Raw genomic sequence first — 25,557 nt, 5'->3', positions numbered from 1 at the left:
AGTCCTGGGCGCTGCAATATTGGCAGCCATTTTGTTTTTTAAAAATTTGTTCGATCATTGATTGACTGGTTCTTATCTATGTTCATTCCCCCTTAACTCGATTAAATAAGATCCAGTGTTTCAACTGAAGGTAATATGAATTAAAAGAAATTAAAAAGGAAACCAGATAAGTTTCAAAAGTGTTCAGTTAAGAAACACAACTTGTTCTATGTATGTCTTATCAAATTATCAGATGGAAAATAAAAACATTAACGTCATGGAACTGAATTTTTAGATACTGAATAGAGTATTCAATTTTATTACAGCGGCATTCATATGATTTAAATTGATGAACAATAAAAAAAATCGGAATCACGTAACTCTCTTTGGCTATTTCCGAAGACAAAACTTAAGGGGGCTGGATCCTGATATTAAAAGTCTCTAACTTTTCATAAATCAAGTTTAATTATCTTTATATAACAGTTTACTGTAAATTCATGATATTTTGAGACGATGTATATGTGTTAGATTTTGCATGACAATGCTTCAAAGAGGACAGTGGTTCATATTATGTGATTTCTCACAGCATGATAGGTAACCTCTTTTTTTCAATGGATAAAAAATAAACAGAACAACTAAATATTTGAATGACATCATGAATATTGTATCACAAAATGGCATTGGTTGATAAATCCTGCTGTTTGATAAGTTTCCATTTTAAAAAAAAATAAAAATAAAACATAGTAACCCTCCCTCATTTTTTAATTTCCTAAATTTTAGTGGATTATTGTACCAATAATTTTTTTAATAAAAAGTCTCTAACTTTTTAAGATATACTGCACATAGAGAGGTCGCTCCTAACTCTATAAGATGAGAAAAAAGAATATGTGGATCTATGGTCATTAAAAAAGATAATCCAAATTTTCTCTATTTAACTCGGATTTTCTCTGAATTTTTTCCTTCTAAGTAAGAAAGGACTGAAAAAGTTATTTTTCTCAGAATTCATTTGGTTTTGCATAAAATGAACAATAGCCACAATGATATTTAAAAAAAAAATTTAAAAACGCAAAATTTTGTACTTAATTATACTGTTTTCCACGAAGTTAACTTGAATTTCCTCTGTTTCGCGTAAGTGTCGAATTTTCTAAATATATTAACTAAACATTCTTCTTTACAGCAATTGACATGACAGTTTATTCAAATTCAAACAACAGTAATATTTAGTATGCATGCATCATACATTACATTATCATACTGTCATATAATTTCAAGGCATCATACAGTGTAGCAACAAAATGTTCTTCTCTACATATTGAAGGAATTAATCACATCATTGATAACAGAAAGATTGAAATTAACTTAATTCAAATTACACACATGTAAAAAAATATATTGAGAGTAGAAATCGATCATTAAGCCCAAATTAACTTGTGTACAAAATATCAAATGCAAATGTGAGAGAAATCCATCTAAAATTGAAGCTTTTTATCAAATACAGATGTAGATTTCATTAGTCTTGTTTCAATATTTTTGTAACAAAAAACTTGTTCACACCATACTGTAACATTAGAAATCATCTTTGACAAACAAAATAATAAATAATGTACAAAGCTAGATTTTTTATGCATTACATGTTGTTTAACTTTCCCTCAAGGATGCAAAATATTCAACAATTTTGCTTGTGACCTTTCTTGACTTGGATACTCGAACAGACTTTCCACACTGTTCACTAAACAAAGAATAAATTCCCTCAACAGGGTCTCTAGAGTAAGCAAGTTCAAGATGTTTCAACTGTAATCCACTACCTGCATTTTTTTTTTTGCAATTGGACACTCAGCTTATTATTTTCTGACCAATTAAAGGCTGTAAAGATGGCAAGTTGGATTGCACAACATTCGAATTTCTGTAAAAGTCTACAGCACTTACAGAAGTTAACGATGATGTCCTGGCGTTTACATTTTCTAAACCAATATTCAGAAAGTTCATCAAGGACTGGAGAGAATGGACATCACTTTTAGTATCATGGGCATCATAATCTATACCTGCAATATTTTTACATAAATATTCTTGTCTGTATGATGAAAGATCTGGTCTCTCAATTCTGAAAAACTTCAAGGTGTCTAAAAACACATCAACAACATTGGTAAAAGATTCCAACTTTTTACATCTATCTAATGCATACATAAGAATGGGAGAATCAAAAGACTCCACATTGTGTCCAACTAGAATTATTTTCTTCTGAAAGGTTTGGCAGAAATCTAAAAACATATCAACTGCAGTTGATATAGACTTTGAATCGACTCTTTTGCCATGATGGTACATAATTCCATTTCTAACAGAGATGCCAGTGACACTCGCAGACTGAGAGCTAATGGCAATTCTTGGAAAAACATAACAACTGAAATGTAACTCTCCAGCTGCAGCAGCTATTTGGGTAATATGGGAAGTCCTTGCTGTAAAAGATTAAAGGTCTTACATAACATTTAAATTGTCACGACTGTGCCATATTCTGGAGTGGACTCATGATACACATTTATATTCATGGACATAGATGTACTTGTTATTATAAAACATACCTAATCCAGTTGTTTCCAAATCAAAGTAAACTGGAACATGTTCTGATGAAATATTTACTGGCACTCTGACTGGGGAGGGACAGGGAGGAGGAATAAATGTAAGATCTGCTTCCTCTCCACACACATCAACCTCTGGGGAATATGTCTTTCCCTCTCTAGTTTCCTGACAAGAGCTCTTCTGCTTCCTTTTTATAGAGAGTAGATTTCATAAGTTTCATTCCATATATAATCTGTATTAAATGATTTTACGTGTACAATTAAACTATTCAGAAAACCACTTAGGCCAAAAAAAAATCAAAATACCTTTTAGCTTTTAGTTCTAGTCTTCTCCTCTTGGCAGCTCTTGTTGTGTTCAATGCTTTTCTCTTCCTATGTTGAAGATCTCTCAAGACTGCAAACCGTTGGATGTAGGAACCTGGGGATAAACCCATTCTGGCATTTACCTTGACACAGTATTTAAAAATAGCTTATGGTACAAAAATTACATGAGTTATAAAGGTTATGACAACAAATTGGGTTGGTGTGATTTTTTGTGTATAATGTAATGAGAAAACTTATGTAAATGGTGGTTGAGAATGCCTTATCAATAAACCAATCAATCAGTCTATATCTATCTATCTATCTATCTATCTATCTATCTATCTATCTATCTATCTATCTATCTATCTATCTATCTATCTAACTATCTATCTATCTATCTATCTATCTATCTATCTATCTATCTAGTGTTTCCATCTATTTATATATCTATCTACCTTGGGAACCTAAGTGTGACCAATATTTTTCTGGGCTACAGCGACTGAAACTCTATAGTTGAGACTGGCAGATCCACTAAAATGCAACCTTTTAGGAGCTTTAGATGCTATATAGTTGTTAATGCTTTCATTGGCCTGTGTTGAACCTAGTTCAGCTATCTTCTTCGAATGGCTTTTGTACTTCTTGAAGCTTCCTGTAGATTTTTGTCTGTTAGGCATTATATATTATTTTTACTTCTTCTTCAGAACAACTTGTTGAATTTCTACCAAACTCTGCATATAAAAATCAATATGGAGAGAGAGAGAGAGAGAGAGAGAGAGAGAGAGAGAGAGAGAGAGAGAGAGTTTTACAAAATATATTTTTATTTGAGTAAAGTAAATTATTTATGTTAATATTTATTAAAGTAGAATACTAAAAATGTAACCTACCGTTAGCTAGTTTAGTGTTTACATCCCATATATGGGTTTTTCTATGTTGTTTCCTTGTGGGAACATTGTTTACGAACCTGCAGTTTGTATTGCTACATGGGACCTGTAAAAAAAAACCCATATCATAATCATCAATATACTCAAATTTATTTATTTTCCGTATTCTTATTTATTTATTTAACGTTAGATCATAATTAATACATGTACATGTAGCTTACCTTTAAAATGGCAGCAATACCATATGTTCTTATCGAGGTGGCATGTGACAGTTGGAGGGGGTTTGTGCAGTTTTTGCAGGACGCCAACGCGTTTGCAAGAACCCCAAGCTCAACGACACGTCTTCCACTGTCCCATGGCATGCTTGAATGTTTTGATTCACAGTCATCACTGTCGTCTGTGTCGGCATTGACATCGTCAACTTCTTCGTCTACGACGATGTTGTTTAGGTCCGGTAGATTTAGAGACAGTGATGATGTAGCGTTACATCTACCTGCATTAGCATAATAATGCTCTTCCGATATCTGGGCCGATTGTTTCTTAATCACCCATCTGGCTATTGTTGCACTAACAACGTCCTTTTCTCGTTTTTTCCTTTTCGATGATGTAAACACCATTGTTTGTTTACATTCGAAGCATACGACACTGATGTCGTAAACTTTTACGAGCATTCAATATGAAGTAGTATTGATTAAATAACATCTATTAAGCATTATTTGTTTTTAATTACTTTAGTTTATGATTATTTTTTGAAGAACAGTTGTAAATTGCATTACTTTCATAATGCATAATTTTACAACGTATGAACCGTTTTTCGGTAGTTTGAGTTGCGCGGCAAACTCAAATTTAGCTGGATCGAACCTCTTTAAACCTTTTACGTCTGAAATATAGCGTCATAATGTTCACTAAGCACGTGACGTTTAGTTTAACTTTGACGAATGATTTGAGTAGGTAACCAGGCGGATCTTACTGTGTGCGTTTTGAATAGATTTTATTATACAAAAATCAAACTTCACAGTGTGTTAAATCTGCGCTCAGTCCAACAGTCACGCCGTTTACATATTACTTGGAAAGTGCATTCATGTCTTAAAGAAATGTTTTACAACTGGTGTATATCATCATTAATAGCGGTCAATGAAATGTTATGAAATACAATATATTAGATAATACTGGCCATCATAGAGCTAGGATAATTCAATTAAACGATATTGAAGATTATATGATTGACGACCCAATCTTATTTCATACATTATTGAAGGTTTATGTATTGATTTTTACAGCAATAACATATCACTCAATACAGCAAACGAACAAGTGAACAAAATTCCAAATGTTTACTCTAACACAAGACATTTAAATCAGAAAATGAGGATCGGCTGCATAATTCTATTTAGCTATTATTTGAATAGGACGCACTTTACGTGCATCGGCCGTGTTTTAAATCGAAAGAGGTCTTACGGCCTATTGCATGTAGTTATGGAGGTATTTAAAAAATCTCTCTTTGGTTAAACTTTTTATCGTTCTAGAGGTTTACACAATGCATTTCATGACTGAGTTATTCAATAAATCAATAAAAAAGAGAATTATTGAATGGTTGTTATATTAAAGTTAGACATGGTGTTCCATGGTTGCTCTTCTTAACTGCGTGAGACCTAAAGTTTTCAACATTATTTGTAAATAATGTTGTAAACAGAGTTAATTGGGTAAACTATAAATCAATATATACTTTCCACCAAAAATATTTGAAATCTTATCAGGTTCTATGCAAACAAAAGAGAGCATACGTAAGTATATTTAAATATATTTAAAGGGCTGCGACATTTTTTTTCATATTCACCGATCTATGCACAGACTATGCAATCATGATAGCAAATCCAAAGAAGGGTAGAGACATGCTAGGGGACTAACTGTTTTGGGATAATATGTTAATCTATTCAACCGGTTTTTTTCTAACTGAATGTTTACATTTTGTAGTGTTTAAGAATATTTTGACAGGGAATATTTAATGAATCGAGCCTGCCTTTTCTATATAAATCAGGAAAAGGCCTTTCACCCGTGTTACTTGTCGTATTAACGTGTGTTTAATCGTTGCATACCTGTTTGAAATTAAAGAGTGTACCCATGAAGAATCTCTACATCCGGGAAGGATCTGATGTGCGGATGAACCAGATAAAATGCTGAATAGATGATCTCCCTAAAATCTGATGAATGCTCCTGTAATTCTAAGACTATTTCTGTTTTTACAAGGTAATATTTTCATTTAATTTTTTTTATATTTATTAACTTGATAAAACGTTTTAATATGCTGTCTCATTTTCTTTGTCCATGACAATTTTAGTAATTATATACATTTTCATATACATTTCTTTATTCTTCAATTCTTTATATACGTTCTTTGTTAAAACATAACAAATACAATTCATTCAAAACGTTTATTGTGAACCCAATATCTAAAAGTCAAGGTCTATTGAAGGGTATCTGCAAGGGGTTAAATGCAAATATAAGTAATTACAACGATTATTTAGTGAACATGGCGTTATTAATAGCGATTGCATATTTGTTGGCATATTTTCCCTGATGCACTAGAACTATTCATATCGCCATGTTTACTAAATAACGTTGTCTATTTCGTAAGTATATGCGGGTAGATTTTAAAACATAATTTAAGTCTTACATATTTTTAATGACAGAAAAATCAAGTAAATGGATAATTTGACTTAGATTTTTTGTCAGATTTTTGTCAGATAAGTATTTAAATACAGTTTAAAATCTAAAATGGGTATATTTGTGTTTAACACACAGTTATTCAATTCGTTTTTTTTTTTGCACGACAGAGCATTTAACAACTTATAAAAAGATATGAGGTAATTAAACTCTTCTTGTTAAACAAATTGAAAGTGCTAGACATGGCCACAATACATTAAATGACTGCATGGGATATTCAGTAGATATATTTAACAAATTTCTTTACCGAAGTAAATGTAGCATATGGTCTCGTAGCGATTGAAATGATTCCGGTTTCCTCTGCGTCCGTCAGTCCGTCCGTCCGTCTATCTGTTCCACTTCAGTTTTCCACACTTTTTTCTTTATGAGTTTGAGGAATAATATAAAATTTGCTGAACAGCTTCAAAATGTCAATCTACAGCTGCAGTTTACACTTTTGTAGCGTCAGGTTGACATATTTTCGAGAAAATTAATTTTTTATATTCCATTTTTTTGATGTTCGGGTTCGTTATCTGGTTCGGTGTGTATTGAATAAACGAGGAAAGTATATAGTCAGTAATAATATTGTGCATTACTTGTACTATTCCTTTTATTGTTTCTAACAAACAAAAAGTTATGTAAAATAATGTCAAGTATTGTGTTGTAAATTTAATCTACAGGGTTTTTTGTATTATTACAATCGGGTTCGTTATCGGGTTTGTCTGTTTGGGGTACAGAAGACGGTAAGAAATGATATTCTGCATAACAATGCATTGTTTTCACAAATTTCTACCAGCAAATACATGTACTTAATGGACTTGACGAAGTTACAGTAGACAAAATAAAGAGTATTATTTTACCCACCTCTTTTTAATTTGTATAACAATTATGTAGTTTGAATTTCCTCCGTTCTTTTATTTCTGATGAAAGCATAACATCTCGTTTATAATAGTTTTGAAATAGATGTATGCTTTGAAGCTTTCATAGAATATTACAAACTGGTAGGGGACGTGTATTACTTGTGCAATACTCTCAGAATGCTTGTGTCTAAAAAGTTCGTTTGCATTACTTTGACAAATTATACTGAATTGGTAGCAAGGCACTCTTCCTTAAAAAAGGAGTGTTTACATTCTCTTACTCTAAAAATCGTCCACTTTGTACAAGGAGAAAAACATAAAAGTGATAGATAAAAAAAGATACAAATTCACCGAAAGTTAATTGCTTTTTTCAATGAATTTGAAAGCACTGTAGTACCATAAAACAATATTGTAAAAGTGATAACATGAATTTAGTTACAAGTATGTGTATTTTCATGTTTGATTGTTATTTATACTAGCTTCTTGTTTTTTGTTTCTCTAGAACTACATGTCAGACTAATCCCTATCAAAGAAAATGCTGCAAAGATCATTACTTGATATTGGTAAAAGTTCATAATGAGTAAAATTAATTTTATTGAATCAACATTTAAAAAAAATAAGTATTTTTGCCAAAAATGGTAATTAATATAACCATTAGCAATAAATTGTATACGTGAAAGAGTACACAATTATATTATTTCATATTTGATTTCTTTGATTTGCAAGTGTAATTTACGTTTACAAATAAATTAAACGCATATTAAAAATTTAAGCTCACATAGGATGAAAGCTCAAGTAAGCTATTCTTATCACTTTTTGTCTGTTGTCTGTTAATATGTCTGTCCGTTTGAAAATTTGATTAAGATCTTCTTGAGAATTGGAATAGTCAGTATCTGATATTCTGCACTTATGGAATGACCTTGATGCAAAATATTGTTGATTCTCAATTGTTTCGACTGTAGTTTCTGGATAATTCTTGGAAAGTTTTATTAAGGTTTATATTTATATATGAAAAAATGTGAAATACCTGTAGAACTTCAATGCTTAATGTGTGATATGACAATGCAATCATCCTGTTAAAAACGGGCTCTGTGTTAAACATAATACTATTTAAAGACAACTTTAAAATATGTGTACATGTACACGGGTTATATTTTACTACATTGTCTGGATAGTTTGTTTATGACTCCTTAAAGCTGATTGAATTATCGCTATTGTTTCTCTGGTGAGCGATGTGGCCCATGTACCTCTTGTAATCTTTTTAAGAACTAGAAAGTCGGCCAACGCCGCCTCCACCCATAATTCAAAGAAAAAGTAGCAGGTGAGAGTATTCACATAGCAGGAATGTCAAAAGCACACTTAAATCCTTATTGTTTGAACGGAGCAATCTGTGGTCCTCAAAACCTGTTTAGTCTGAGCAAAAATCATCGCCCGAGTTTAAAAGCGCAATGTTTTTTTTTATATCGATACCGCCACATTTTATAAAACCTCGTTTATCAATCTTCAAAACATCCTAAATATGACCATTTGACAAATTACAAAGTTCTAAATAAGGACTTGTTTGTTTTGTTGTAGATTAATATAAGAAGGTATATTCTAAATGAAAATTTAGAAAATGAAAAATTTTGCACTTGTCTTTTGCGTTCCTGTTGATGATATATGGCTAACAAATAACTTGCTATTTAAATGTACATATTCTGATTCCGGTAATAGGAATACCTGCAGACCTTTTAGTTAGACATCTGACACTGCTGTGTTAATTATCAAAAACGTGTGTGCCGTTAGAGATACGCTTTTCCTCTTTTAGAGCAAATTTTGATATTTCTTTGCATTTCATACCAATCATGTACAATGAAGACATGAATATAAAACCGTGTGATGGCATTTGACGAGAATTTGGATATTACTTTAATATTTTTTTAATCTAATGACATGTTACATAAAGTTTATCTAAGAACACACATTAAAGCGTTGAAAAAATAAATTTCATTAAAAAAGTGATTTATTGGGATCGAACATGTGCCGATTAAAAATTACATGATTTGTAATAGTTAATGTGCATTTATTTTTGTTCTGTATAAAAAGTTAATATCCTTTTTAATTCACAGTCCTCGTCAAGGAAGACAAAGCTTGTCAGATTTACAGATTTACAAAATCGTATTTGAATACGGTCCAACGCAGCTTAACCTTTTCAGATATGTTATCAAAAAGGCTAATATTCTTTGGCAAAAAGCGCAAGAAAGATGCATCTTGAAAGTCGGCGGAAAGCCATTAGATGGCTTTCTGCTGATTCACAGAGATGATGATGATGATGATGGAAATGTTACGCACTGTTTAAAAACATATGGCTTTGACGTGTATCAACAGGAGAAACTATTTGAAGGTAAATTTTACTGTTAGAGGAATAATAAATGTAACGTGTCACAACATATCTTGCAATATGCTTTAAAAAGGTAAACAGACTTTATATACCTCATACATAGACGAAGCAATGAAGAACTTAATGAAATGCATTAACATTTTCATAGATCGATCTTATATTCATTGAATAAGTTTAAAATGATATGCAGTGTACTGTTGAATTTATGCTGGTTTCACCCCTAATACGTTCCTTTCAACATATCTTAAGAACAGTCAAGTATTTTTAAACACTTGTTGCATGGACAAATTTTGTTTTAAATACCAATACCTTTCATTTTAAGAAACATTGCAACTGACCCTATTAGTTAGGGGTTTAGAGAGATTAAAGTAATTCATTCTAAGCTCTTTGCTTGATGAAAAAAAATTCCGATTTTTCAAATGAAGATTCCGCTATGAATCCAAATTATGTTTCGTTATCAAATGTCCCAGTCAAGGTTTTGTCACACCTTTTGAAAATCAGACGGAGGACACCGTTGCTTGCAACGACATTGCGTCTAGTTGATTTTACTTCTTTACAAATCATAAACTTATTTCATGTTGTATATTTGTGTTTTTAGCTGAAAGCATATTGAATGACCAACGGGAAATGGTCTGCATATTATATCTCGGGGAGGAGTATTGGAAAACAATGAACCCAGTAAGCATGTTTTAGGTGCTTTTATCATGATTTTAAGTTTAAAAATGATTTCAGATACTTTTTAAAGTCTGAATATCTATAATATTATAAATATATTAATGATTTTTAAACTGATAGAATTGCAGTTCAAACGATTCTTAAACATTTGACATTTGACTTATTTGTGGAGTTGAAGTAATTTTAACATGAGCTTGGATTTTGGGTTGGATGTAACTGTGTTATTTGCTCATCAAACCAAGCTGTCAGATATTGCGTATCTTCGTCCTGATTTGCTAAGAGAATTTTATTTATATTCATAAACTGTCAACATCGGATGTGTTTTGTTTAAAGGTATGATCTATCGTGTGAAATGCATGCTGTTTCTACTTTTGTAACTTTCTTGGATGAAGTCTGACAAGTGTTGTTGCTTTTAATATATTCATATTTTTTTAGAAAATATATATTTCATTGTTCTTTGACTTTGATAAAATGTGAGGTTAAATACATAATATATACATTTGTATTTCTTATCAATGGTTGCCTTTGCTGTAGGCTAGCATACAGAAAATACGAGACAACATACGAAAAGCTTCAACTTCCAATATCTTTCTAATGACGGCCTCTGATGATGAAAGAAATAAAGTAATTGAATGTTGCAAAACATTCAAACTTTGTCCCAATGCCCAAGTCATCTCTCCAACCTCAGACAGAACAACGCTTTACGAAGCATTTTACAACGTTCTAGAAAAAAATCTTCAGATCTTTCTATCCGATTTGGAAACGCAGACATCTTCTCGACAAATTCATGCAACCAAAAGCGAACTCAATTCCCTCATTGAAAAAGTCAAATCAAGGAATGCATCAGTTGAATCACCTTTAACAAAGCGATGCTTAGAAATAATTGAAGCGTATGTACATTGTATATTATAACATCATTCTCAAAACAGATTTAAAATTATTACTAAGTCATTCAAATTTGTTATTGTGCTTATTTTTAACAGATCAAGCAAACGTGGTGTTGTTGGATATAGGCTCTTTGGCAATGAATTGCATATATATGAAAACGAACATTTGAGAATTGGAACCAAAGAGAGATCGGAAATTGAAAATTCTATCCAGGAGAATTTTAACGGAAAAGTCCATTTTAGATCATTAAACGGTGTGTTGATACCCCATTGTACTGTAAAGTGCGGAGATTACTTAAAAAACAGTACACTTAAAAAAGGGGGCACCATAGGTATTTTTGGCGAAATAAAAAAAGCTGACGAAAATGATACAAATCACACCGTGGCGCTTTCGTCTCCCCATGTAATTAGTAGCGGTGAAATTGCATGCACAACTACTGGAGGGAGATTTGGTGAATGTATTTGGCCAGAAAACAGTTCAAATATTCATGATGTGTCTATAATACAAATTGATCCCTCTTCCATTGGCACATTACAACGAACAGTCCTTAACGAAATTATCTCAATCGAACAAATTCCCAAAGAACGTCTTCTTTACCGAGAAGTTTTCAAATATGGGGCATCTTCACACAAAACATGTGGTTTAATTGAACAAATAGATCATTTTAGGCTCTTTGGAAGTGATGTCATGACCATTTCATCAGACGATCCTGAACGTCTTTTTTCCACCAATGGGGATAGTGGGGCGATTGTGTTGACAATACTTGATGGGAAACACCTTGGAATTGGTTTAATTTATGGAGGAAGCCTTGAACATCGAGAAGCAGAAATCAATATTCATAGAAACGAGAGTATAGCAATATTTCTGAAAAATGCCTTAGACCGATTTTCAAAAGAGAAAAACATGAGCATTGAATTTGATAGAATATAAATGTTTTATCTTACTGGAAATAATGCAGTTCCAATCAATGACTATCCGTTTTTGTTTTTTATGTTTTTGTGTTTTTTTTAAATTTGGAGTTGAAGTAATTTTAACAAGAGCTTGGACTATTGGGTATCTTATCTCTGATTTGCTAAGAAAAGTTTCTTTATATTCTTAAACTGTCAATATCGGAAGTTGTTTTAAAGGTCTGCTCTATTGTGTGAATTAAGATCACTGGGTCAAAGCTGATGCGTTCAATATATTGAATCTAATATGTCTTTAGTTACCATCTCTGAGGGGGCTTTTGCGATTTTTTGTGATTTCGAGGTTTGTACTACAACGTTGCATTATGTCCAATATGCAGACAAGAAAAAGGAACCGTAAAAACAGTTCACTTCCAGGTACGTTAGGACAGGCAAGAACCCTCGAAAGGCAACGTCATACCTGAGTGGGCGCGACAGAAAAGCCTTGCTAACGGGATCAGTAACAACACAGTCTACGACAACGTCAAAAGATAACATAAATCAAGAACACAGTCTCCGTCAACGTCAAAAGATATCATTACAACAATACAGTCACCGACAGTATCACAAGATATCAGAGCAACAACACAGTGCCGAACAGCGTGAAAAAAAATTACAACAACAACACAGTCCCAGACATCATCGCAAAATATCATAACAACAACACCGTCCCTGACAACGTCACAAGAAATCATAACAACAACAACGCAGTCTCCGACAACGTAAAAAGATATCATTACAACACACCAACACAGTCTCCGACAACGTCAAAAAATATCATTTTACCAACAACAACACCGTCCCCTACAACGTCACAAGATACCATAACAACAACAACAGAGTCCCTGACAACGTCACAAGATAAAATAACAACAAAACAGTCTTCGACAAAGTCATCAGATATCATAACAACAACAAAGTTCCAGGAAGTATCACAAGATATCATAACAACAAAACAACAACAACAACACAGACCCCGAAAACGTCAAAAGATATCACTACAACAACACAGTCCATGACATCTTCAAAAGATATCATTACAGCAACAACACAGTCCCCGATAATGTCACAAGATATCATAACAACAACAACACAGTTTCCGACAACGTCGCAAGATATCACAACAACAACAACAACAACACCGTCTCCGACAACGTCACAAGATACCATAACAATAACAACACTGTCTCCGACAACGTCAAAAGATATTATTACAACAACAAAATTTCCGACAGAATCAAAAGATACCATTTCAACAACAACACCGTAACCAACAACATCACAAGATAGCATAACAACAACACCGTCCCCAACAACGTCACAAAATATAACAACAACACATTCTCCAACATCGTCAAACAATATCATTACAACAACAATACCTTCCCCGACAACATGACAGGATATCATAACAACAACAACACAGTCTCCGACAACGTGACAAGATATTATTTCAACAACATAGTCCCCTACAACGTCAAAAGATATAAATACAACAACAACAGAGTCTCCGACAACGTGACAATATATGATTACAACAACACAGTCCCCTACAACGTCAAAAGATATCATTTCAACAACACAGCCCTCGACAACGTGACAAGATATCATAACAACAACAACAACACAGTCTCCGACAACGTCAAAAGATATCACAACAACACAGTCCCTGACAACGTGACAAGATATATAACAACAACAACACAGTCTCCGACAACGTCAAAAGATATAATTACAACAACACAATTCCCGACAGCATCACAAGGTATCATAACAACAACAACACAATCCCCGACAACGTCACAATATATCATCACAACAACAACACAGTCTCCGATAACGTCAAAAGATATTATTACAACGACACAGTCCCCGACAGCGTCAAAAGATATCATTACAAAAACAACACAGTCTACGAAAACATCACAAAATATCATAACAACAACAACACAGTCCCCGACAGCGTCAAAAGATATCATTACAAAAACAACACAGTCTACGAAAACATCACAAAATATCATAACAACAACAACACAGTCCCCGACAACGTCACAAGAAATCATAACAACAACAAAAAGAAACCCAACGACCTTCCAAAAAATCATAATATGAATGTAACATCCCAAAGAGGCACAACAACAAATATCCAAACATCCCTTGACAAAATTACAATAACAAAAAGTTATACAGCAACACAGAGTATCGCCACGTCGATATATATATTTATCACATGTTTATCCCAATATACGGTGGATATCACTCATGGGATAAATTTTTGATATTCCACTGTGTGTTTTTACGCCACGTGACGTTATAGTTAATCATTACGTAGGTTTAGACGGTTGATTGACGTAGAATGAAAAAGTAAATAATTAATTCAGTTGAGGGGTGTTGAGATATGAATTTGAAACATTTAATGTTGTTTCAGTTGTTTGTCATGAATTCATAAAAAATGTTCGAAAATGAATGTCTGTTTGTTAAACCTCAAGGAACTTTTTTTCCATGCGTTACGTTGTTGACGTGTTGTAAATAATGTATTGTGCGGCTCACATTCACAATTTTTACAGAAAAAGTTGGGATTAACAAAATACTTGGTAAAACATGTGATAAAAAGAATCTCTCATGATTTGCGATGGTATATGATTTTTATCAAACGAGTTGTGTGTTTTCTATCCCCGAGCCTTGGCGATATATATATATTTATATCCTTAATGTTTATTTTTTTAATGTATTGATTCATGTATATGTACTTTGTATTGTTTTATTTTTTATAAAATTTTCTGTGATACCTTTTTATTATCTGAAAATCACTCAAAGTCGGTTAATCCTGAAACTTAATAGTAGTATATATCATATATACATGCTTGATTGTGGATATTTTGATATGATTAATCAAGGTATATATAAAAAGGGGTACATATGATTTAAAGACTAACAAACAAATTGCATACAATGATGTAAGGTTTCTATTTGCACATTTTTATAGATATGTTAAACACGATCATTTTTTGTTGTTGGTGGTGGACGTTTGAAATAAAATATACAACTATGGAAACAAATGCTTATTTTTGTAACACTATAAGCACAGTGTGTGTATTAACAATTGTTGGTCTAGTTAAAAGCAGACAACAACTCGCGAATTAGGATTGTTAAATGTCACTTGCATACGTTTGACACCATTTTGTTAGAATTATGTTATTTTGTTTTTGTTTTTGTTTTGTTGCTGGTTCATTGTTTTATCGAGGACAGTTTATATCCAGTATGAAGATATATTTCTATTTAATTCAGTGGGCAAATGGAATATTAAATATATATGAGAGAGGAAGAGAGAAAGAGATTTTCATCTCATCCATTTCGTATTTTTCAAAATACTCTTAAGAATTCATAATTTACTGATATGTCATCGAACTGGATTGTCTATTACTTTATCGATATTTTACACATTAAATTAAACATGAGATTGCTATATTTGATTGTTTTTACTTGTATTTACTATTATATACATTATAGTGTACAAGATTATAGGTTTTAATTACACCCGTGTGCTAATAACACATTTAGATTTTTAATAAAGATTACAACTCTTTCTCTCAAGTATAGATATTCGGGTTTCAAGTCCCCTTTCATTTTTTATTGTGGTACATTTCTGATTAATTCATACAAAATATGATATGGTAGAATACAACTTTTATAGGAAGAAAAATAATACACTGAAACATAAATTTTAGGCTAGGTTGAGATTTTTGGGTCGTGTACACGAGGAAGTTTGTCTTTAAGAATAATACCTTAATGCACATTAATACACCTGTAGCCTTTGAAGCAATCATTTTGTATGATAATGCTAAATGACTCAAATAATTTGTATTGAAGCAACCTTTTACATTGACGAAACGCAAACAAGAAGTCATGATGTCATTTTTTGTATGTCAACTTCACAGAAACTGATACATATAATAAAGAATGAGGTTAGTGACGATCAGTGCTTGTGAGTTTTGGGGTCCAACTTCTGTGGTGAAACATTCCATTCTACATTTCGGTTGATGTCCTGACGACACCATACACTTTTTTTTTTAATAAATATCAATGATACATATATGCCTCAGGTTTGGGTAGCGGTCTGAAGCTAAAACTAATCAGCGGTTAAGAAATCTTCTTTTTAATAAAGTTTCTGATATTAAACATTCTCCTTTTTATCTATAACGAAATAAATTCTGAATACTAGAAGATAACAAAAAATTGTGTGGAATCAGGAACGGTACACTGTAACTACTGAAGGTTCCTTATTTCTTGCCAGTACTCAATTCCGCGATTCAACAGTTTTGTATCAAATAACGAACATACAGAATTTATTATAAACTTATATACTTGCACCTGTCCAACAATAACAGCGAATTTTTAAAAAAAATCGCTGGATGTATTTCTTTATATATTTCTTGAGATTTTCTGCAAAAATAGTTAACTAGCCTTCATTAGGAATCTATAATATTTAATATAGGTGTGACAAACACAATACACATATACCTATTTTGTCGAATTTGCTTTGGATTTCTTTATACTAATTGAGTGAAGTCAAAACAAAATGTATCTAAATATTTTAGACCCTTAATATATGGAAATTGTTGGTCATCCGTGTATGTACTTTTTAACAAATAAACACTTGTCTTTAAAACTACAAAATGGGGGTAGTAATGTGTCCTCAACCAGAAAAAACAACCAGTGTTTTTGACGAGTGAATATCTCGCCAAGTTAATTCAGTGTAGATTGTGCTTTTAAAATTTACTTGTTAAGAAAATACATGTATTATGAGCAAAGTGACCATGAGAAAAAAAATCGTATTATTTACTTTAGCAATGAAAACATTATTAGATATCAGAAAAAATGTTATATTTTTGTAATTCATCTGATTTTAAGAATTCTGACGAAAATGCGTGAGAGAAATTGAAATGAAAGAAAAAAAAGATCAAGTAATGTAAAGTGTTTACATTTATACAGACAGTTTTGATTTGGTGAATATAAATAAGATCTAATTTTTAACAATAAATCAGAGATAATTTGTTAAGTTTGAAGAAGGGCAATTAAGATATTTGTAAATCATAAAACAAACATAATTTTATTAAAACGACAAAGAAACATACTACACGTTATAAGTTATCGGACATGAATTTGAAATAATAATCTATTTTTTTTAAAAATATACCACAATAGATACATGTATTTTATTTTAGATAATCTTATAGGTTTTGTCAAAAGAACACACACAGTGATGTGTCGGTTTAAATAAATATTTTCTTATCTTTACGCGTGTATAAACATCCATTTGTAAACAGTCATAAAACTTGGTTTATGGCTTACGTGTATGAAATATAGGAAATATTACTAAAATACGATATAATTTAAATAGTAAGATGATACAGCTTTGGACATTGGCTTTATTTGGAAAAGGTAATATCAAAGTTTTTCCATGTTTTAAGTAAATGGTTGTTAAAAATTATGTTTTGGTACATACACTTTCGCTTTTTATAAATTTTCTGATTGTATTTAAGGAAATTGACACTCTCAAAATGTCTTTGAATAAAATAGAGTCAACTACAGCTGGCTTTTGTTGTGAAGTTTTTGTATAATTTCAAAACCACTCAGAATGTGAACTCTTCCTCTAACTTTCCACTTAGGTTAAGGGGGAACGGTTACCAATGACGAAGACCGGCTGGGCGGTGACAATTACAAAATTAAGAGCGGATCAAAGATCTGATTTTAATAAGGTTGCTAGGACATTTACGCCTCGTCGAATAACATTCGCATGAACACAAATAATTAATAATTTCAATTTTCTGCTCTTTCAAGTTACTAGCTATAGGCTTTAAATTTTGTAATATTCCGTCATTATATAGTTATCACTTATTAGATGTAAGTTCGGTTGAGGTAAAGTCGTAAACAGCTAGATCTTCTCGATAGCTTATATACTAATTGTGCTAGAACAAGAATAGATTTCCTGGGTCCCCCGCCGGTCAAGCAGTATACTAGTATCGAGTCTATCGACCAAGGCTGATTTAGGAACATGACCAAGGTATTAGTGGTATAAACATTTGGTATAAAGAACTATATATATATAATATTAGTCAAATTTGGCCCCCATAATTAGCAAATTTTTAAAGTGATTAAGGTACTTTAATTTGTTGTGTTATTTTATAAAAGCGTTGACATAAAATATGTTTTTCACCTATTTATTTAATTTAACTCACTGGCAGTGCATGACGTCAGAAGTGACGCTGTTTTCATATTTTCATCAAAATCAGTCAAAAATTGTCATTTTTCTTATCTTTTTTCGAGTGGGAAATAAAGAGCGACTCTTTGAACAAGAACGAACTTTTTGTCACTTATAAGTACAGGAGAGATACATCTTTGGTGAAAGTATTTTGTTTGTCCAAGCAGTCGCTCAATGTTACTTTAAAGAAAAACTTCTTCAAAACAAGCCGTTTTATGCTTAAAATGCGAAAATGGCGGGAAAGGTAAACTTTATGATGTCATATTTTTAAATTGAGGGCACTTTAATCAAAATGAAAATTATGAAAAAACTTCAAATGTATATTTGTACAAATAAAGAATTACAGTAAAATGACAATGTTTATTATAGGGGGCCATTTTAGGCTCAAACCATATATAGTCCTTTAATGAAAATCCGTCAAAATTTGTAGGCATGAGAGCGCTTACAAGGTCAATTTTTGGATAAAACGGAGTCATTATTGTGGTCAAAGTCCCATAACTCCAACAAAAAGTATCGACCAATGCTGATTTTCGAACTTGACCAACGTATTAGTAGTATAAACATTTGGTATAAATTTAATGAAAATCCGTCAACATTTGTAGGCATGGGAGCGCTTACAAGGTCAATTTTTTGATACATATGTAAAACGGAGTCATTATTGTGGTCAAAGTCCCATAACTCCAACAAAAAGTATCGACCAATGCTGACCAAGATAACAGTGGTATAAACATTTGGTATAAATGTAATGAAAATCCGTCAAAATTTGTAGTCAAGAGAGCGCTTACAAGGTCAATTTTTGGATAAAACGGAGTCATCATTGTGGTCAAAGTCCCAGAACTCCAACAAAAAGTATCGACCAATGCTGATTTTCGAACTTGACCAAGGTAATAGTCATATATACATTTGGTATAAATTTAATGAAAATCCGTCAAGATTTGTAGGCATGAGAGTGCTTACAAAAAAGTGTGACGGACGGACGCACGGACACACGAACGGACGCCCGGCATTTCTATGTCCCCGCTCCGCGTTGCAGCGGGGGACAAAAAAAAACCCTGATGATTCTGTGCTGGAACTTTGGACAGGAGAGCCCCATAAAAACCACCCGAACTCACACTGCTTCATGAAAACACTAGAGGGCGTGGTCCACGAGGAGCTCTACAGGAAACCAGATGTTATGTCATGTCAATGTTCATGCGGATGCAAGATTGAGAAGATTGGAGACAGGGACTATGCAGTAAATGACGTGGCTTTAATAACTGGTAATATGTTCATGCAACCGTCAATATCAACTACGGCATTTTGTTATTGTTTATTAAGAGAGTTAAATTCGAACTTGATTTATTTTATTAATTTAATTATTTTCTACAGACAAAGATGGCGTGCACAGAGTTGGAAACAGAAGTCACGTGGACAAAGCTGTGACGCTACATCTTTACTCGCCGCCATTTACCAAGTGTCACAAGTATGACGACGACACGAGTGAAGGGACCGAAGTCCCCATGGGATTCGATCAGGACTTCAGTGGTCGGTGTTGTAGCACCACATTCTCCAGTTAATCATCTTATATTAAAAACGATGTGTATTATTCTTTTATTTTACTGCAAGAGAATCTCGGTGTACCATTTGAGTGAACCATGCCCATGTGTATTTATTCATACCTAAATTCGCGCATGGTGAACAGATTTGTAAATTGTGTGTTTCTATAGTTTGCTTTTCTGTCGGTTTTGACTTTTTTTTTGGACTTTTTTTTTACTTTGCCAAACATTCTTGTATAGACTTTATATGTGATGGTGTTTTGTAGATGGGAAATATCATCCCACATACTATTGCAATACAAATGCAATTTGACATTTAGTGTCTTTTAAATTACGTATACCTTAAACAGATCTAGAGTTATGGTATTAACACTTTTCTAGTAAAAACAGTTTGCTACTTCCCCCACCTTTTGCCGAATTAACTCTGCTTTGTCATTTCTTTTCCTATTTGTCAAAAATGATCTAAGACTCAGACTTATACAGTATATTTGATGCGAATTTTAAAAAAAAATCACTAGACCCGTATGGAGTTAAACAATTGTTTCGGAATTTGATTTGCCGCTTTTTTTTACTTTTTGTACATCTAGTATGCTGATCGTGTTGATAAAGATGTTTAACCTTTTATGATTATTAGTCATGATAATTGTTTTTAATAAAATTGTTATATTCATTAGTGTAAAAATCTAATTGTCATGGGAATTCTGATGTTTCCTAGTTATTTTGTGTTTTGTATTACAGTTATTGCATCTTATTTCAAACGTATGTTTTAGTCAGAAACAAATAAAGTGGGTGGACAATTTAACTTTTTGACAATTATTTAAAGGTATGTATAGTCCAAAATGAGTACGGTTGAGTAATAGTTAACCATTTGTGTTCTAATAAAATGGAGAGAAAACATATATGAGTTGCTTACTGATTGTATTGTATTAGATGCTTTAATTATTGTCTGCTATTGTTTAAGATAAAAATAACATGTTCCAAATAAAATATGCATAACGACGAGGGTTCTTTGGGAGTGAACTTTGGACAAAATAATACTTGAAAAGTGCATTCATGTCTTAAGAAATGTTCTACAATTGATGTTTGTATCAGCATTAATAGCTGTCGTTGAAATATTATGAAATACAGTATATTAAAATACTACTGGCCATCATAAAGATAGAATAATTCAATTAAACGACATGTCAGATTATAACTGTTGACGACGTCTTTTTATATCAAACGTTATCGAAAGTCTACGTATTGATCTTTACAGCAACAAAATGTCATCTAATCTGTATTACTTTACCTAGCGAACGAACAATACATGTAAAAGAAAATTCCAAATTTTCACCTTCAACTTAGAAAATGGGATCGACAGCATAATTAAATGTTAAGCTATTGTTAAAATAGGACGCCCCTAGGTGCACCGGTCGTGTTTTAAATTGAAAGGGGTCTGACGGATTATATGTTCCATCAAAAATATTTGACATCTTATCAGGTTCTCTGCATACAAAGGATAGCATACATACGACGTATATTTAAATATCTTTAAAGGGCTACGACATTTTTTTCATATTCACCGATCCATGCACAGACTATGCAATCATGATAGCAAATCTAAAGGAGGGTAGAGACATGCTACGGGACTTGTTGTTTTTTGATAACAGTTAACAATTAATATTACAGGTTTGTTCTATTTGAGTGTTTGCATTTTGTATATGCAAAATTGAAGAATGTTTTGACAGGGAATATTAGGACGAATCGGGCCAGCACTTTCTGGAAATAATCATTTGTGTGACTCGTCGTATATGTTTATTTGCTCCATACCTGTGTGCACTCATTGAGAACTCTACTTCCGGGTAGACCAATGGAAACCGATGTAAGGAGGAATCTTAATGCCATAGAAAACTAAACCGAATGTTTCCGTAATAGCAAATGCATGCTTCTGTATTTTTGGGGCTATTACTATTTTTACAAGGTATAGTTTTATTCTTAGATATTCAAGTTTTCCACTGTCTTTGCCTGTGATAAAACTACGTATCGATTTTGTACTATATAACCCATAGTACAAATGAAGCCAAATCGAGGCGCCAGTGGGGTTTGCTTATTTATATTTAAATATATAATCGTACGATGGCTTGAAATTATATAAATATAAGTCATAAGGAAGCATTCATTGGACTTTATTGGATTTGATCACGCCCTGGCCGATATTATCACCTCATAATACTCAAAGAATGATTCCTTATATAGTTCTCGTTTAATGAAAAAAGGTTTCCATATGCTGTATCTTTTTTTTTTGGCCTGTCCATGATATGTTCAGTTTTAAAAATAATTGTTTTACAGTTCGTGTTTTGACATATAGGTATTTTCACCATCAACGAAAACTTTGGAGCCATAGAAACACTAACAATATTGTTAAATTACGTAAAGCAAAACTTACGAAGCATTCATTTGGTTGATGTCGACTTTATTACTTTTGTTTTTGTTAAAACGGGAGTGACTTTTCAATTAATAATTATCTTAAGGCAAAGGTATATTTCATTATTTAACAATGGACAAAATTCCGAGATTTGTTACTTTTATCCTTAATATTCATTGGAATTGGTTGATTAAAACATGATTTTTCATTTAGATTACCAAAAATTTAAGCCCCGGTACACCGTATGACACAAATATATAGTTCGGACGCATCATTTAAAGAATTTATATCTTTGTTTCATACAGTGTAGGCACCTTTCTAGATCTTGGCCTTATGTTACAATGAGAAAAAAAAAATAAATCACATTAAAAAAATATATTCAAAGCCGTAAACAGTTGAGAAAAAAATGTAAGTTAATTTGTGTATACCTTTTGAAAATAAAAAAAAATCGTTTATATATAATGGTAAAAAATTATATATATATAATTTGCTAATAATCGGGAATATACCCAATTATGTACCGTTAAATTTTTACTTTGCGTATACAGAGATTCGGAAGTGAAGGAAATCTGATTTTGTCTTTAATAACTCCTCCTCCTTTTTTCAAGATAGGAATGTTTAGCATATCAAATCAAGTGTACATATATCAGAGATGTGTATATTTCTTAAAATTATTTTCGCATGGTAGTTCATATAGGGTATATCCCTATCGGACAGATAACCCCTCCTACAGTTTTTAAAGTGGTAAACTGGCGGACCATTTAATAATGTAATGTGATTGCAACAATTATAAAATACATGTATGTACCAGGTATTAAAATGTTAACGCCTACTTTATTAAGTATAAAAACAAAATACATTTTTTTTAATTTACCTCTCTACTTTCTATAAAACGTGTTTTAGCAGATATATTTTTTTATTAGATTAGTTTTAAAGTCCAAATTAAACACATACAAATTGTCTCATTCATTCAAATAAAGTTTTTACAAATTAAAACATTCAGAATATCTCTTTTATAAATTAACCTTTGCAAGATGCTCTAAAAAATGTGAGTCAAAGTAAATATGATCTTTTTTTTGCAGTAATATCAAAAATAAGAGGAATTATCGATGAACATGGATTTTGTCATCAACAACAAATAAAAGCAACATTCTGTGTTGACTGTGGATCCGGTTTCCCTTTATCCATTACCGTTTCAATAGTGGCAGGTGAAAACGAGCCAAACGGGGACCAGCAGTTATTTTGTTTGACACCTCAATGGATTTGTTCTGGCTCTATGACAAGAACCTACAATGCAACAAGTGATACACTAGAGATAGGATTTATATTCAACCACACAATCCATGCAGGTCGGTACCTTAGGATGACACGTGTAAGAAACGGCAGTCAAGAAAATCAACAAATCCTACTTAAACCTTGCTGTAAGTAGTATTTCACTGCATTCTGTTGACATTTACAATATTTCAATATGTTTTTAAAAAAAACAAATTAAGTTCTTTTTAGCTGTATGTTGATAGATTTTTTTTAAATGAACTATACGTTGATAATTAATCAATTTCTTTGTAATTGTGCCCCTTCAAAGAAGGACAGGCATATTGCTTTGCTGCTGTCTGTCGGTCGGTCGGTCCACCAACAGTTTTCGTTAATTTTTTTCGCAGTAAATGAACATATTGAAAAAAAAATGTATACAGGTTTATCATGATAATAACTAGGTCAAGATTGAAATTGGGTACAATCGAGCAATTTTCGACAGAGATATGGCCCTTGGACGTAGATAAATTCCACTTATTTGCAGTTTCCGCTCATTTTCTTCGCAGAGAATGAACATATTTATATGAAATTTAGTATACTGGTTTATCATGATAAACCCTTTGTCAAGTTTGATATTGTGTATGATCGAACTATGTTCGACAGAGTTATGGTTCTTGGACGTAGAAAAATTCCAGTTATTTGCAGTTTTCGCGCATTTTATTCGCAGAGGGTGCATATTTTGATATTAAATTTTGTATACAGGTTTATCATGATAATATCTAGGTCAGATTCGATATTGGGTACGATCGAGCGATTTTAACAGAGTTATGACTCTTGGACGTTAAAATGTTCACTTATTTGCGGTTCCCGCTTATTTTCGTCGCAGAGGGTGCACATAGTGATATGAAATTTAATATACATATTGAAATAAGATTTAATATACAGGTTTATCTAAATAGTATCTAAGTCAAGTTTATTTTTCGGTATGATAGAGCAATTATCGACAGTGTTATGCCCCTTGGATTCCAAATATTTGCGGTTTGTTTGCTGATGTTTCCAAGGGAGGGGGCATAAGTGTTTCACAACCATCATTTGTTCAACACAATTGGCTGTGTAAAATAGTATATATCAATGTTTTTTATAGTTGCTAACGAGTAGAAAGTAGAACATATGATCAAAAAAATTATTAATTAATTGCAACTTTTCTTGTTTTTGCACCTTTGGATACAATATTTGACCAAATGACTAAAAGACTTAAGTAAAGAACAAATATAGAAAAAAAATCCTCAACCAATTGCGCACTAAACAATCATAATCAACCGCAATTGTACAGTTGTTCTTTCATGCTTTGTGGTGTTGATTTTTTTTAGTTTCAGGATTTACAACAAACGCAAGCTTCCATAATGCGTCTTTGATTACTGTTAATTGTCAGCATTCGTCTTTCAATTATTCCAATTCCCCAATAAGAATAAAGATAGAAGACGAAACAGAATTTGGCGCTTGCTCAAAATATGGCTGCTTCGGATGCAAAAGTAAGAACACGGTTTAATTTTAATCACTATTATTTAAGGGAAGTGTTTTGGTGTATACATGTATAAAGGTGTAAAAACAATCACAAATTACTTAATGTCCCATTTTTTTAATAATGTTGATAATGTAAACTGCCTCTTCATTCCAATATATACCATTTAAATCATAAAAAAATTATATATATGAGACGCTTTAATCAACAATAAAGATCAATTTGGTTAAATTAATGAGCAATGTTATGAATCATCATTAAAAAAACGTGTAACTCCATATTAATATGTTGGCCTTAAAGGGACTTGTACACGATTTGAGCTCAACATTTTCAATTTTTTTATTTTTATGTCTAGAATTGTTAATATAGATGTTTTCAATGCTTTGACAAAATTTGAAAC

The 25,557-nt window shown here is 32.1% G+C and overlaps 4 protein-coding genes across 7 annotated transcripts in view; 3 read left to right on the top strand and 1 right to left on the bottom strand.

The window, feature by feature from the left end:
- LOC105340251 (cysteine dioxygenase type 1) overlaps window positions 1-20,016 on the top strand; it is a 61,441-nt gene extending 41,425 nt beyond the window's left edge. Inside the window, exon 3 of the mRNA XM_066083104.1 lies at window positions 19,814-20,016. Within this exon, the coding sequence (XP_065939176.1) occupies window positions 19,814-20,001 (188 nt within the window). The 3' untranslated portion in view covers window positions 20,002-20,016. The remainder of the gene's footprint in view (window positions 1-19,813) is intronic.
- Window positions 1-25,557, top strand: part of LOC105340252 (uncharacterized) — an 82,384-nt gene that overhangs the window by 38,303 nt on the left and 18,524 nt on the right. The window contains exons 1-3 of one of the 4 annotated variants that reach the window (XM_066083071.1): window positions 21,523-21,940; window positions 23,467-23,805; window positions 25,006-25,167. The exons of 2 other annotated variants lie outside the window; for them this stretch is intronic. In XM_066083071.1, coding sequence (XP_065939143.1) covers window positions 21,898-21,940; window positions 23,467-23,805; window positions 25,006-25,167 — 544 coding nt within the window. In that variant the 5' untranslated portion in view covers window positions 21,523-21,897. Of the gene's footprint in view, window positions 1-21,521; window positions 21,941-23,466; window positions 23,806-25,005; window positions 25,168-25,557 lie in introns of those variants that run through there. One more of the 4 variants, XM_066083076.1, reaches the window with a different exon arrangement.
- Window positions 1,145-2,996, bottom strand: LOC136273128 (uncharacterized). Its single transcript, XM_066077197.1, has 3 exons — window positions 2,859-2,996; window positions 2,556-2,740; window positions 1,145-2,432 (listed from the first exon to the last, which is right to left on the bottom strand). The coding sequence occupies exons 1-3, from the start codon at window positions 2,984-2,986 to the stop codon at window positions 1,813-1,815; spliced, it is 933 nt and encodes a 310-aa protein (XP_065933269.1). The 5' UTR covers window positions 2,987-2,996; the 3' UTR covers window positions 1,145-1,812.
- Window positions 5,625-17,575, top strand: LOC105340253 (uncharacterized). Its single transcript, XM_066083084.1, has 7 exons — window positions 5,625-5,983; window positions 7,799-7,859; window positions 8,563-8,617; window positions 9,405-9,679; window positions 10,275-10,354; window positions 10,886-11,241; window positions 11,335-17,575. Exons 2-7 carry the CDS (start codon window positions 7,832-7,834, stop codon window positions 12,167-12,169), a joined length of 1,629 nt encoding a protein of 542 aa, XP_065939156.1. The 5' UTR covers window positions 5,625-5,983; window positions 7,799-7,831; the 3' UTR covers window positions 12,170-17,575.

This window comes from Magallana gigas, chromosome 1, assembly GCF_963853765.1.
Source record: "Magallana gigas chromosome 1, xbMagGiga1.1, whole genome shotgun sequence".
In the NCBI taxonomy this organism is placed as follows: domain Eukaryota; kingdom Metazoa; phylum Mollusca; class Bivalvia; order Ostreida; family Ostreidae; genus Magallana; species Magallana gigas.
Note: the sequence above shows the minus strand (reverse complement) of the source record. Positions and strands in the feature narration are given on the sequence as shown.

Coding starts and splice junctions, on each gene's coding strand:
- LOC136273128 (XM_066077197.1), bottom strand. CDS start 2,986: ATGGGTTTATCCCCAGGTTCCTACATCCAACGGTTTGCAGTCTTGAGA. Junction 2,741..2,858: donor CTAGAACTAAAAGCTAAAAG/GTATTTTGATTT, acceptor CTCTATAAAAAG/GAAGCAGAAGAGCTCTTGTC. Junction 2,433..2,555: donor TTTGGAAACAACTGGATTAG/GTATGTTTTATA, acceptor AATCTTTTACAG/CAAGGACTTCCCATATTACC.
- LOC105340253 (XM_066083084.1), top strand. CDS start 7,832: ATGCTGCAAAGATCATTACTTGATATTG. Junction 8,618..9,404: donor ATTCAAAGAAAAAGTAGCAG/GTGAGAGTATTC, acceptor TTTAATTCACAG/TCCTCGTCAAGGAAGACAAA. Junction 9,680..10,274: donor ACAGGAGAAACTATTTGAAG/GTAAATTTTACT, acceptor TTGTGTTTTTAG/CTGAAAGCATATTGAATGAC.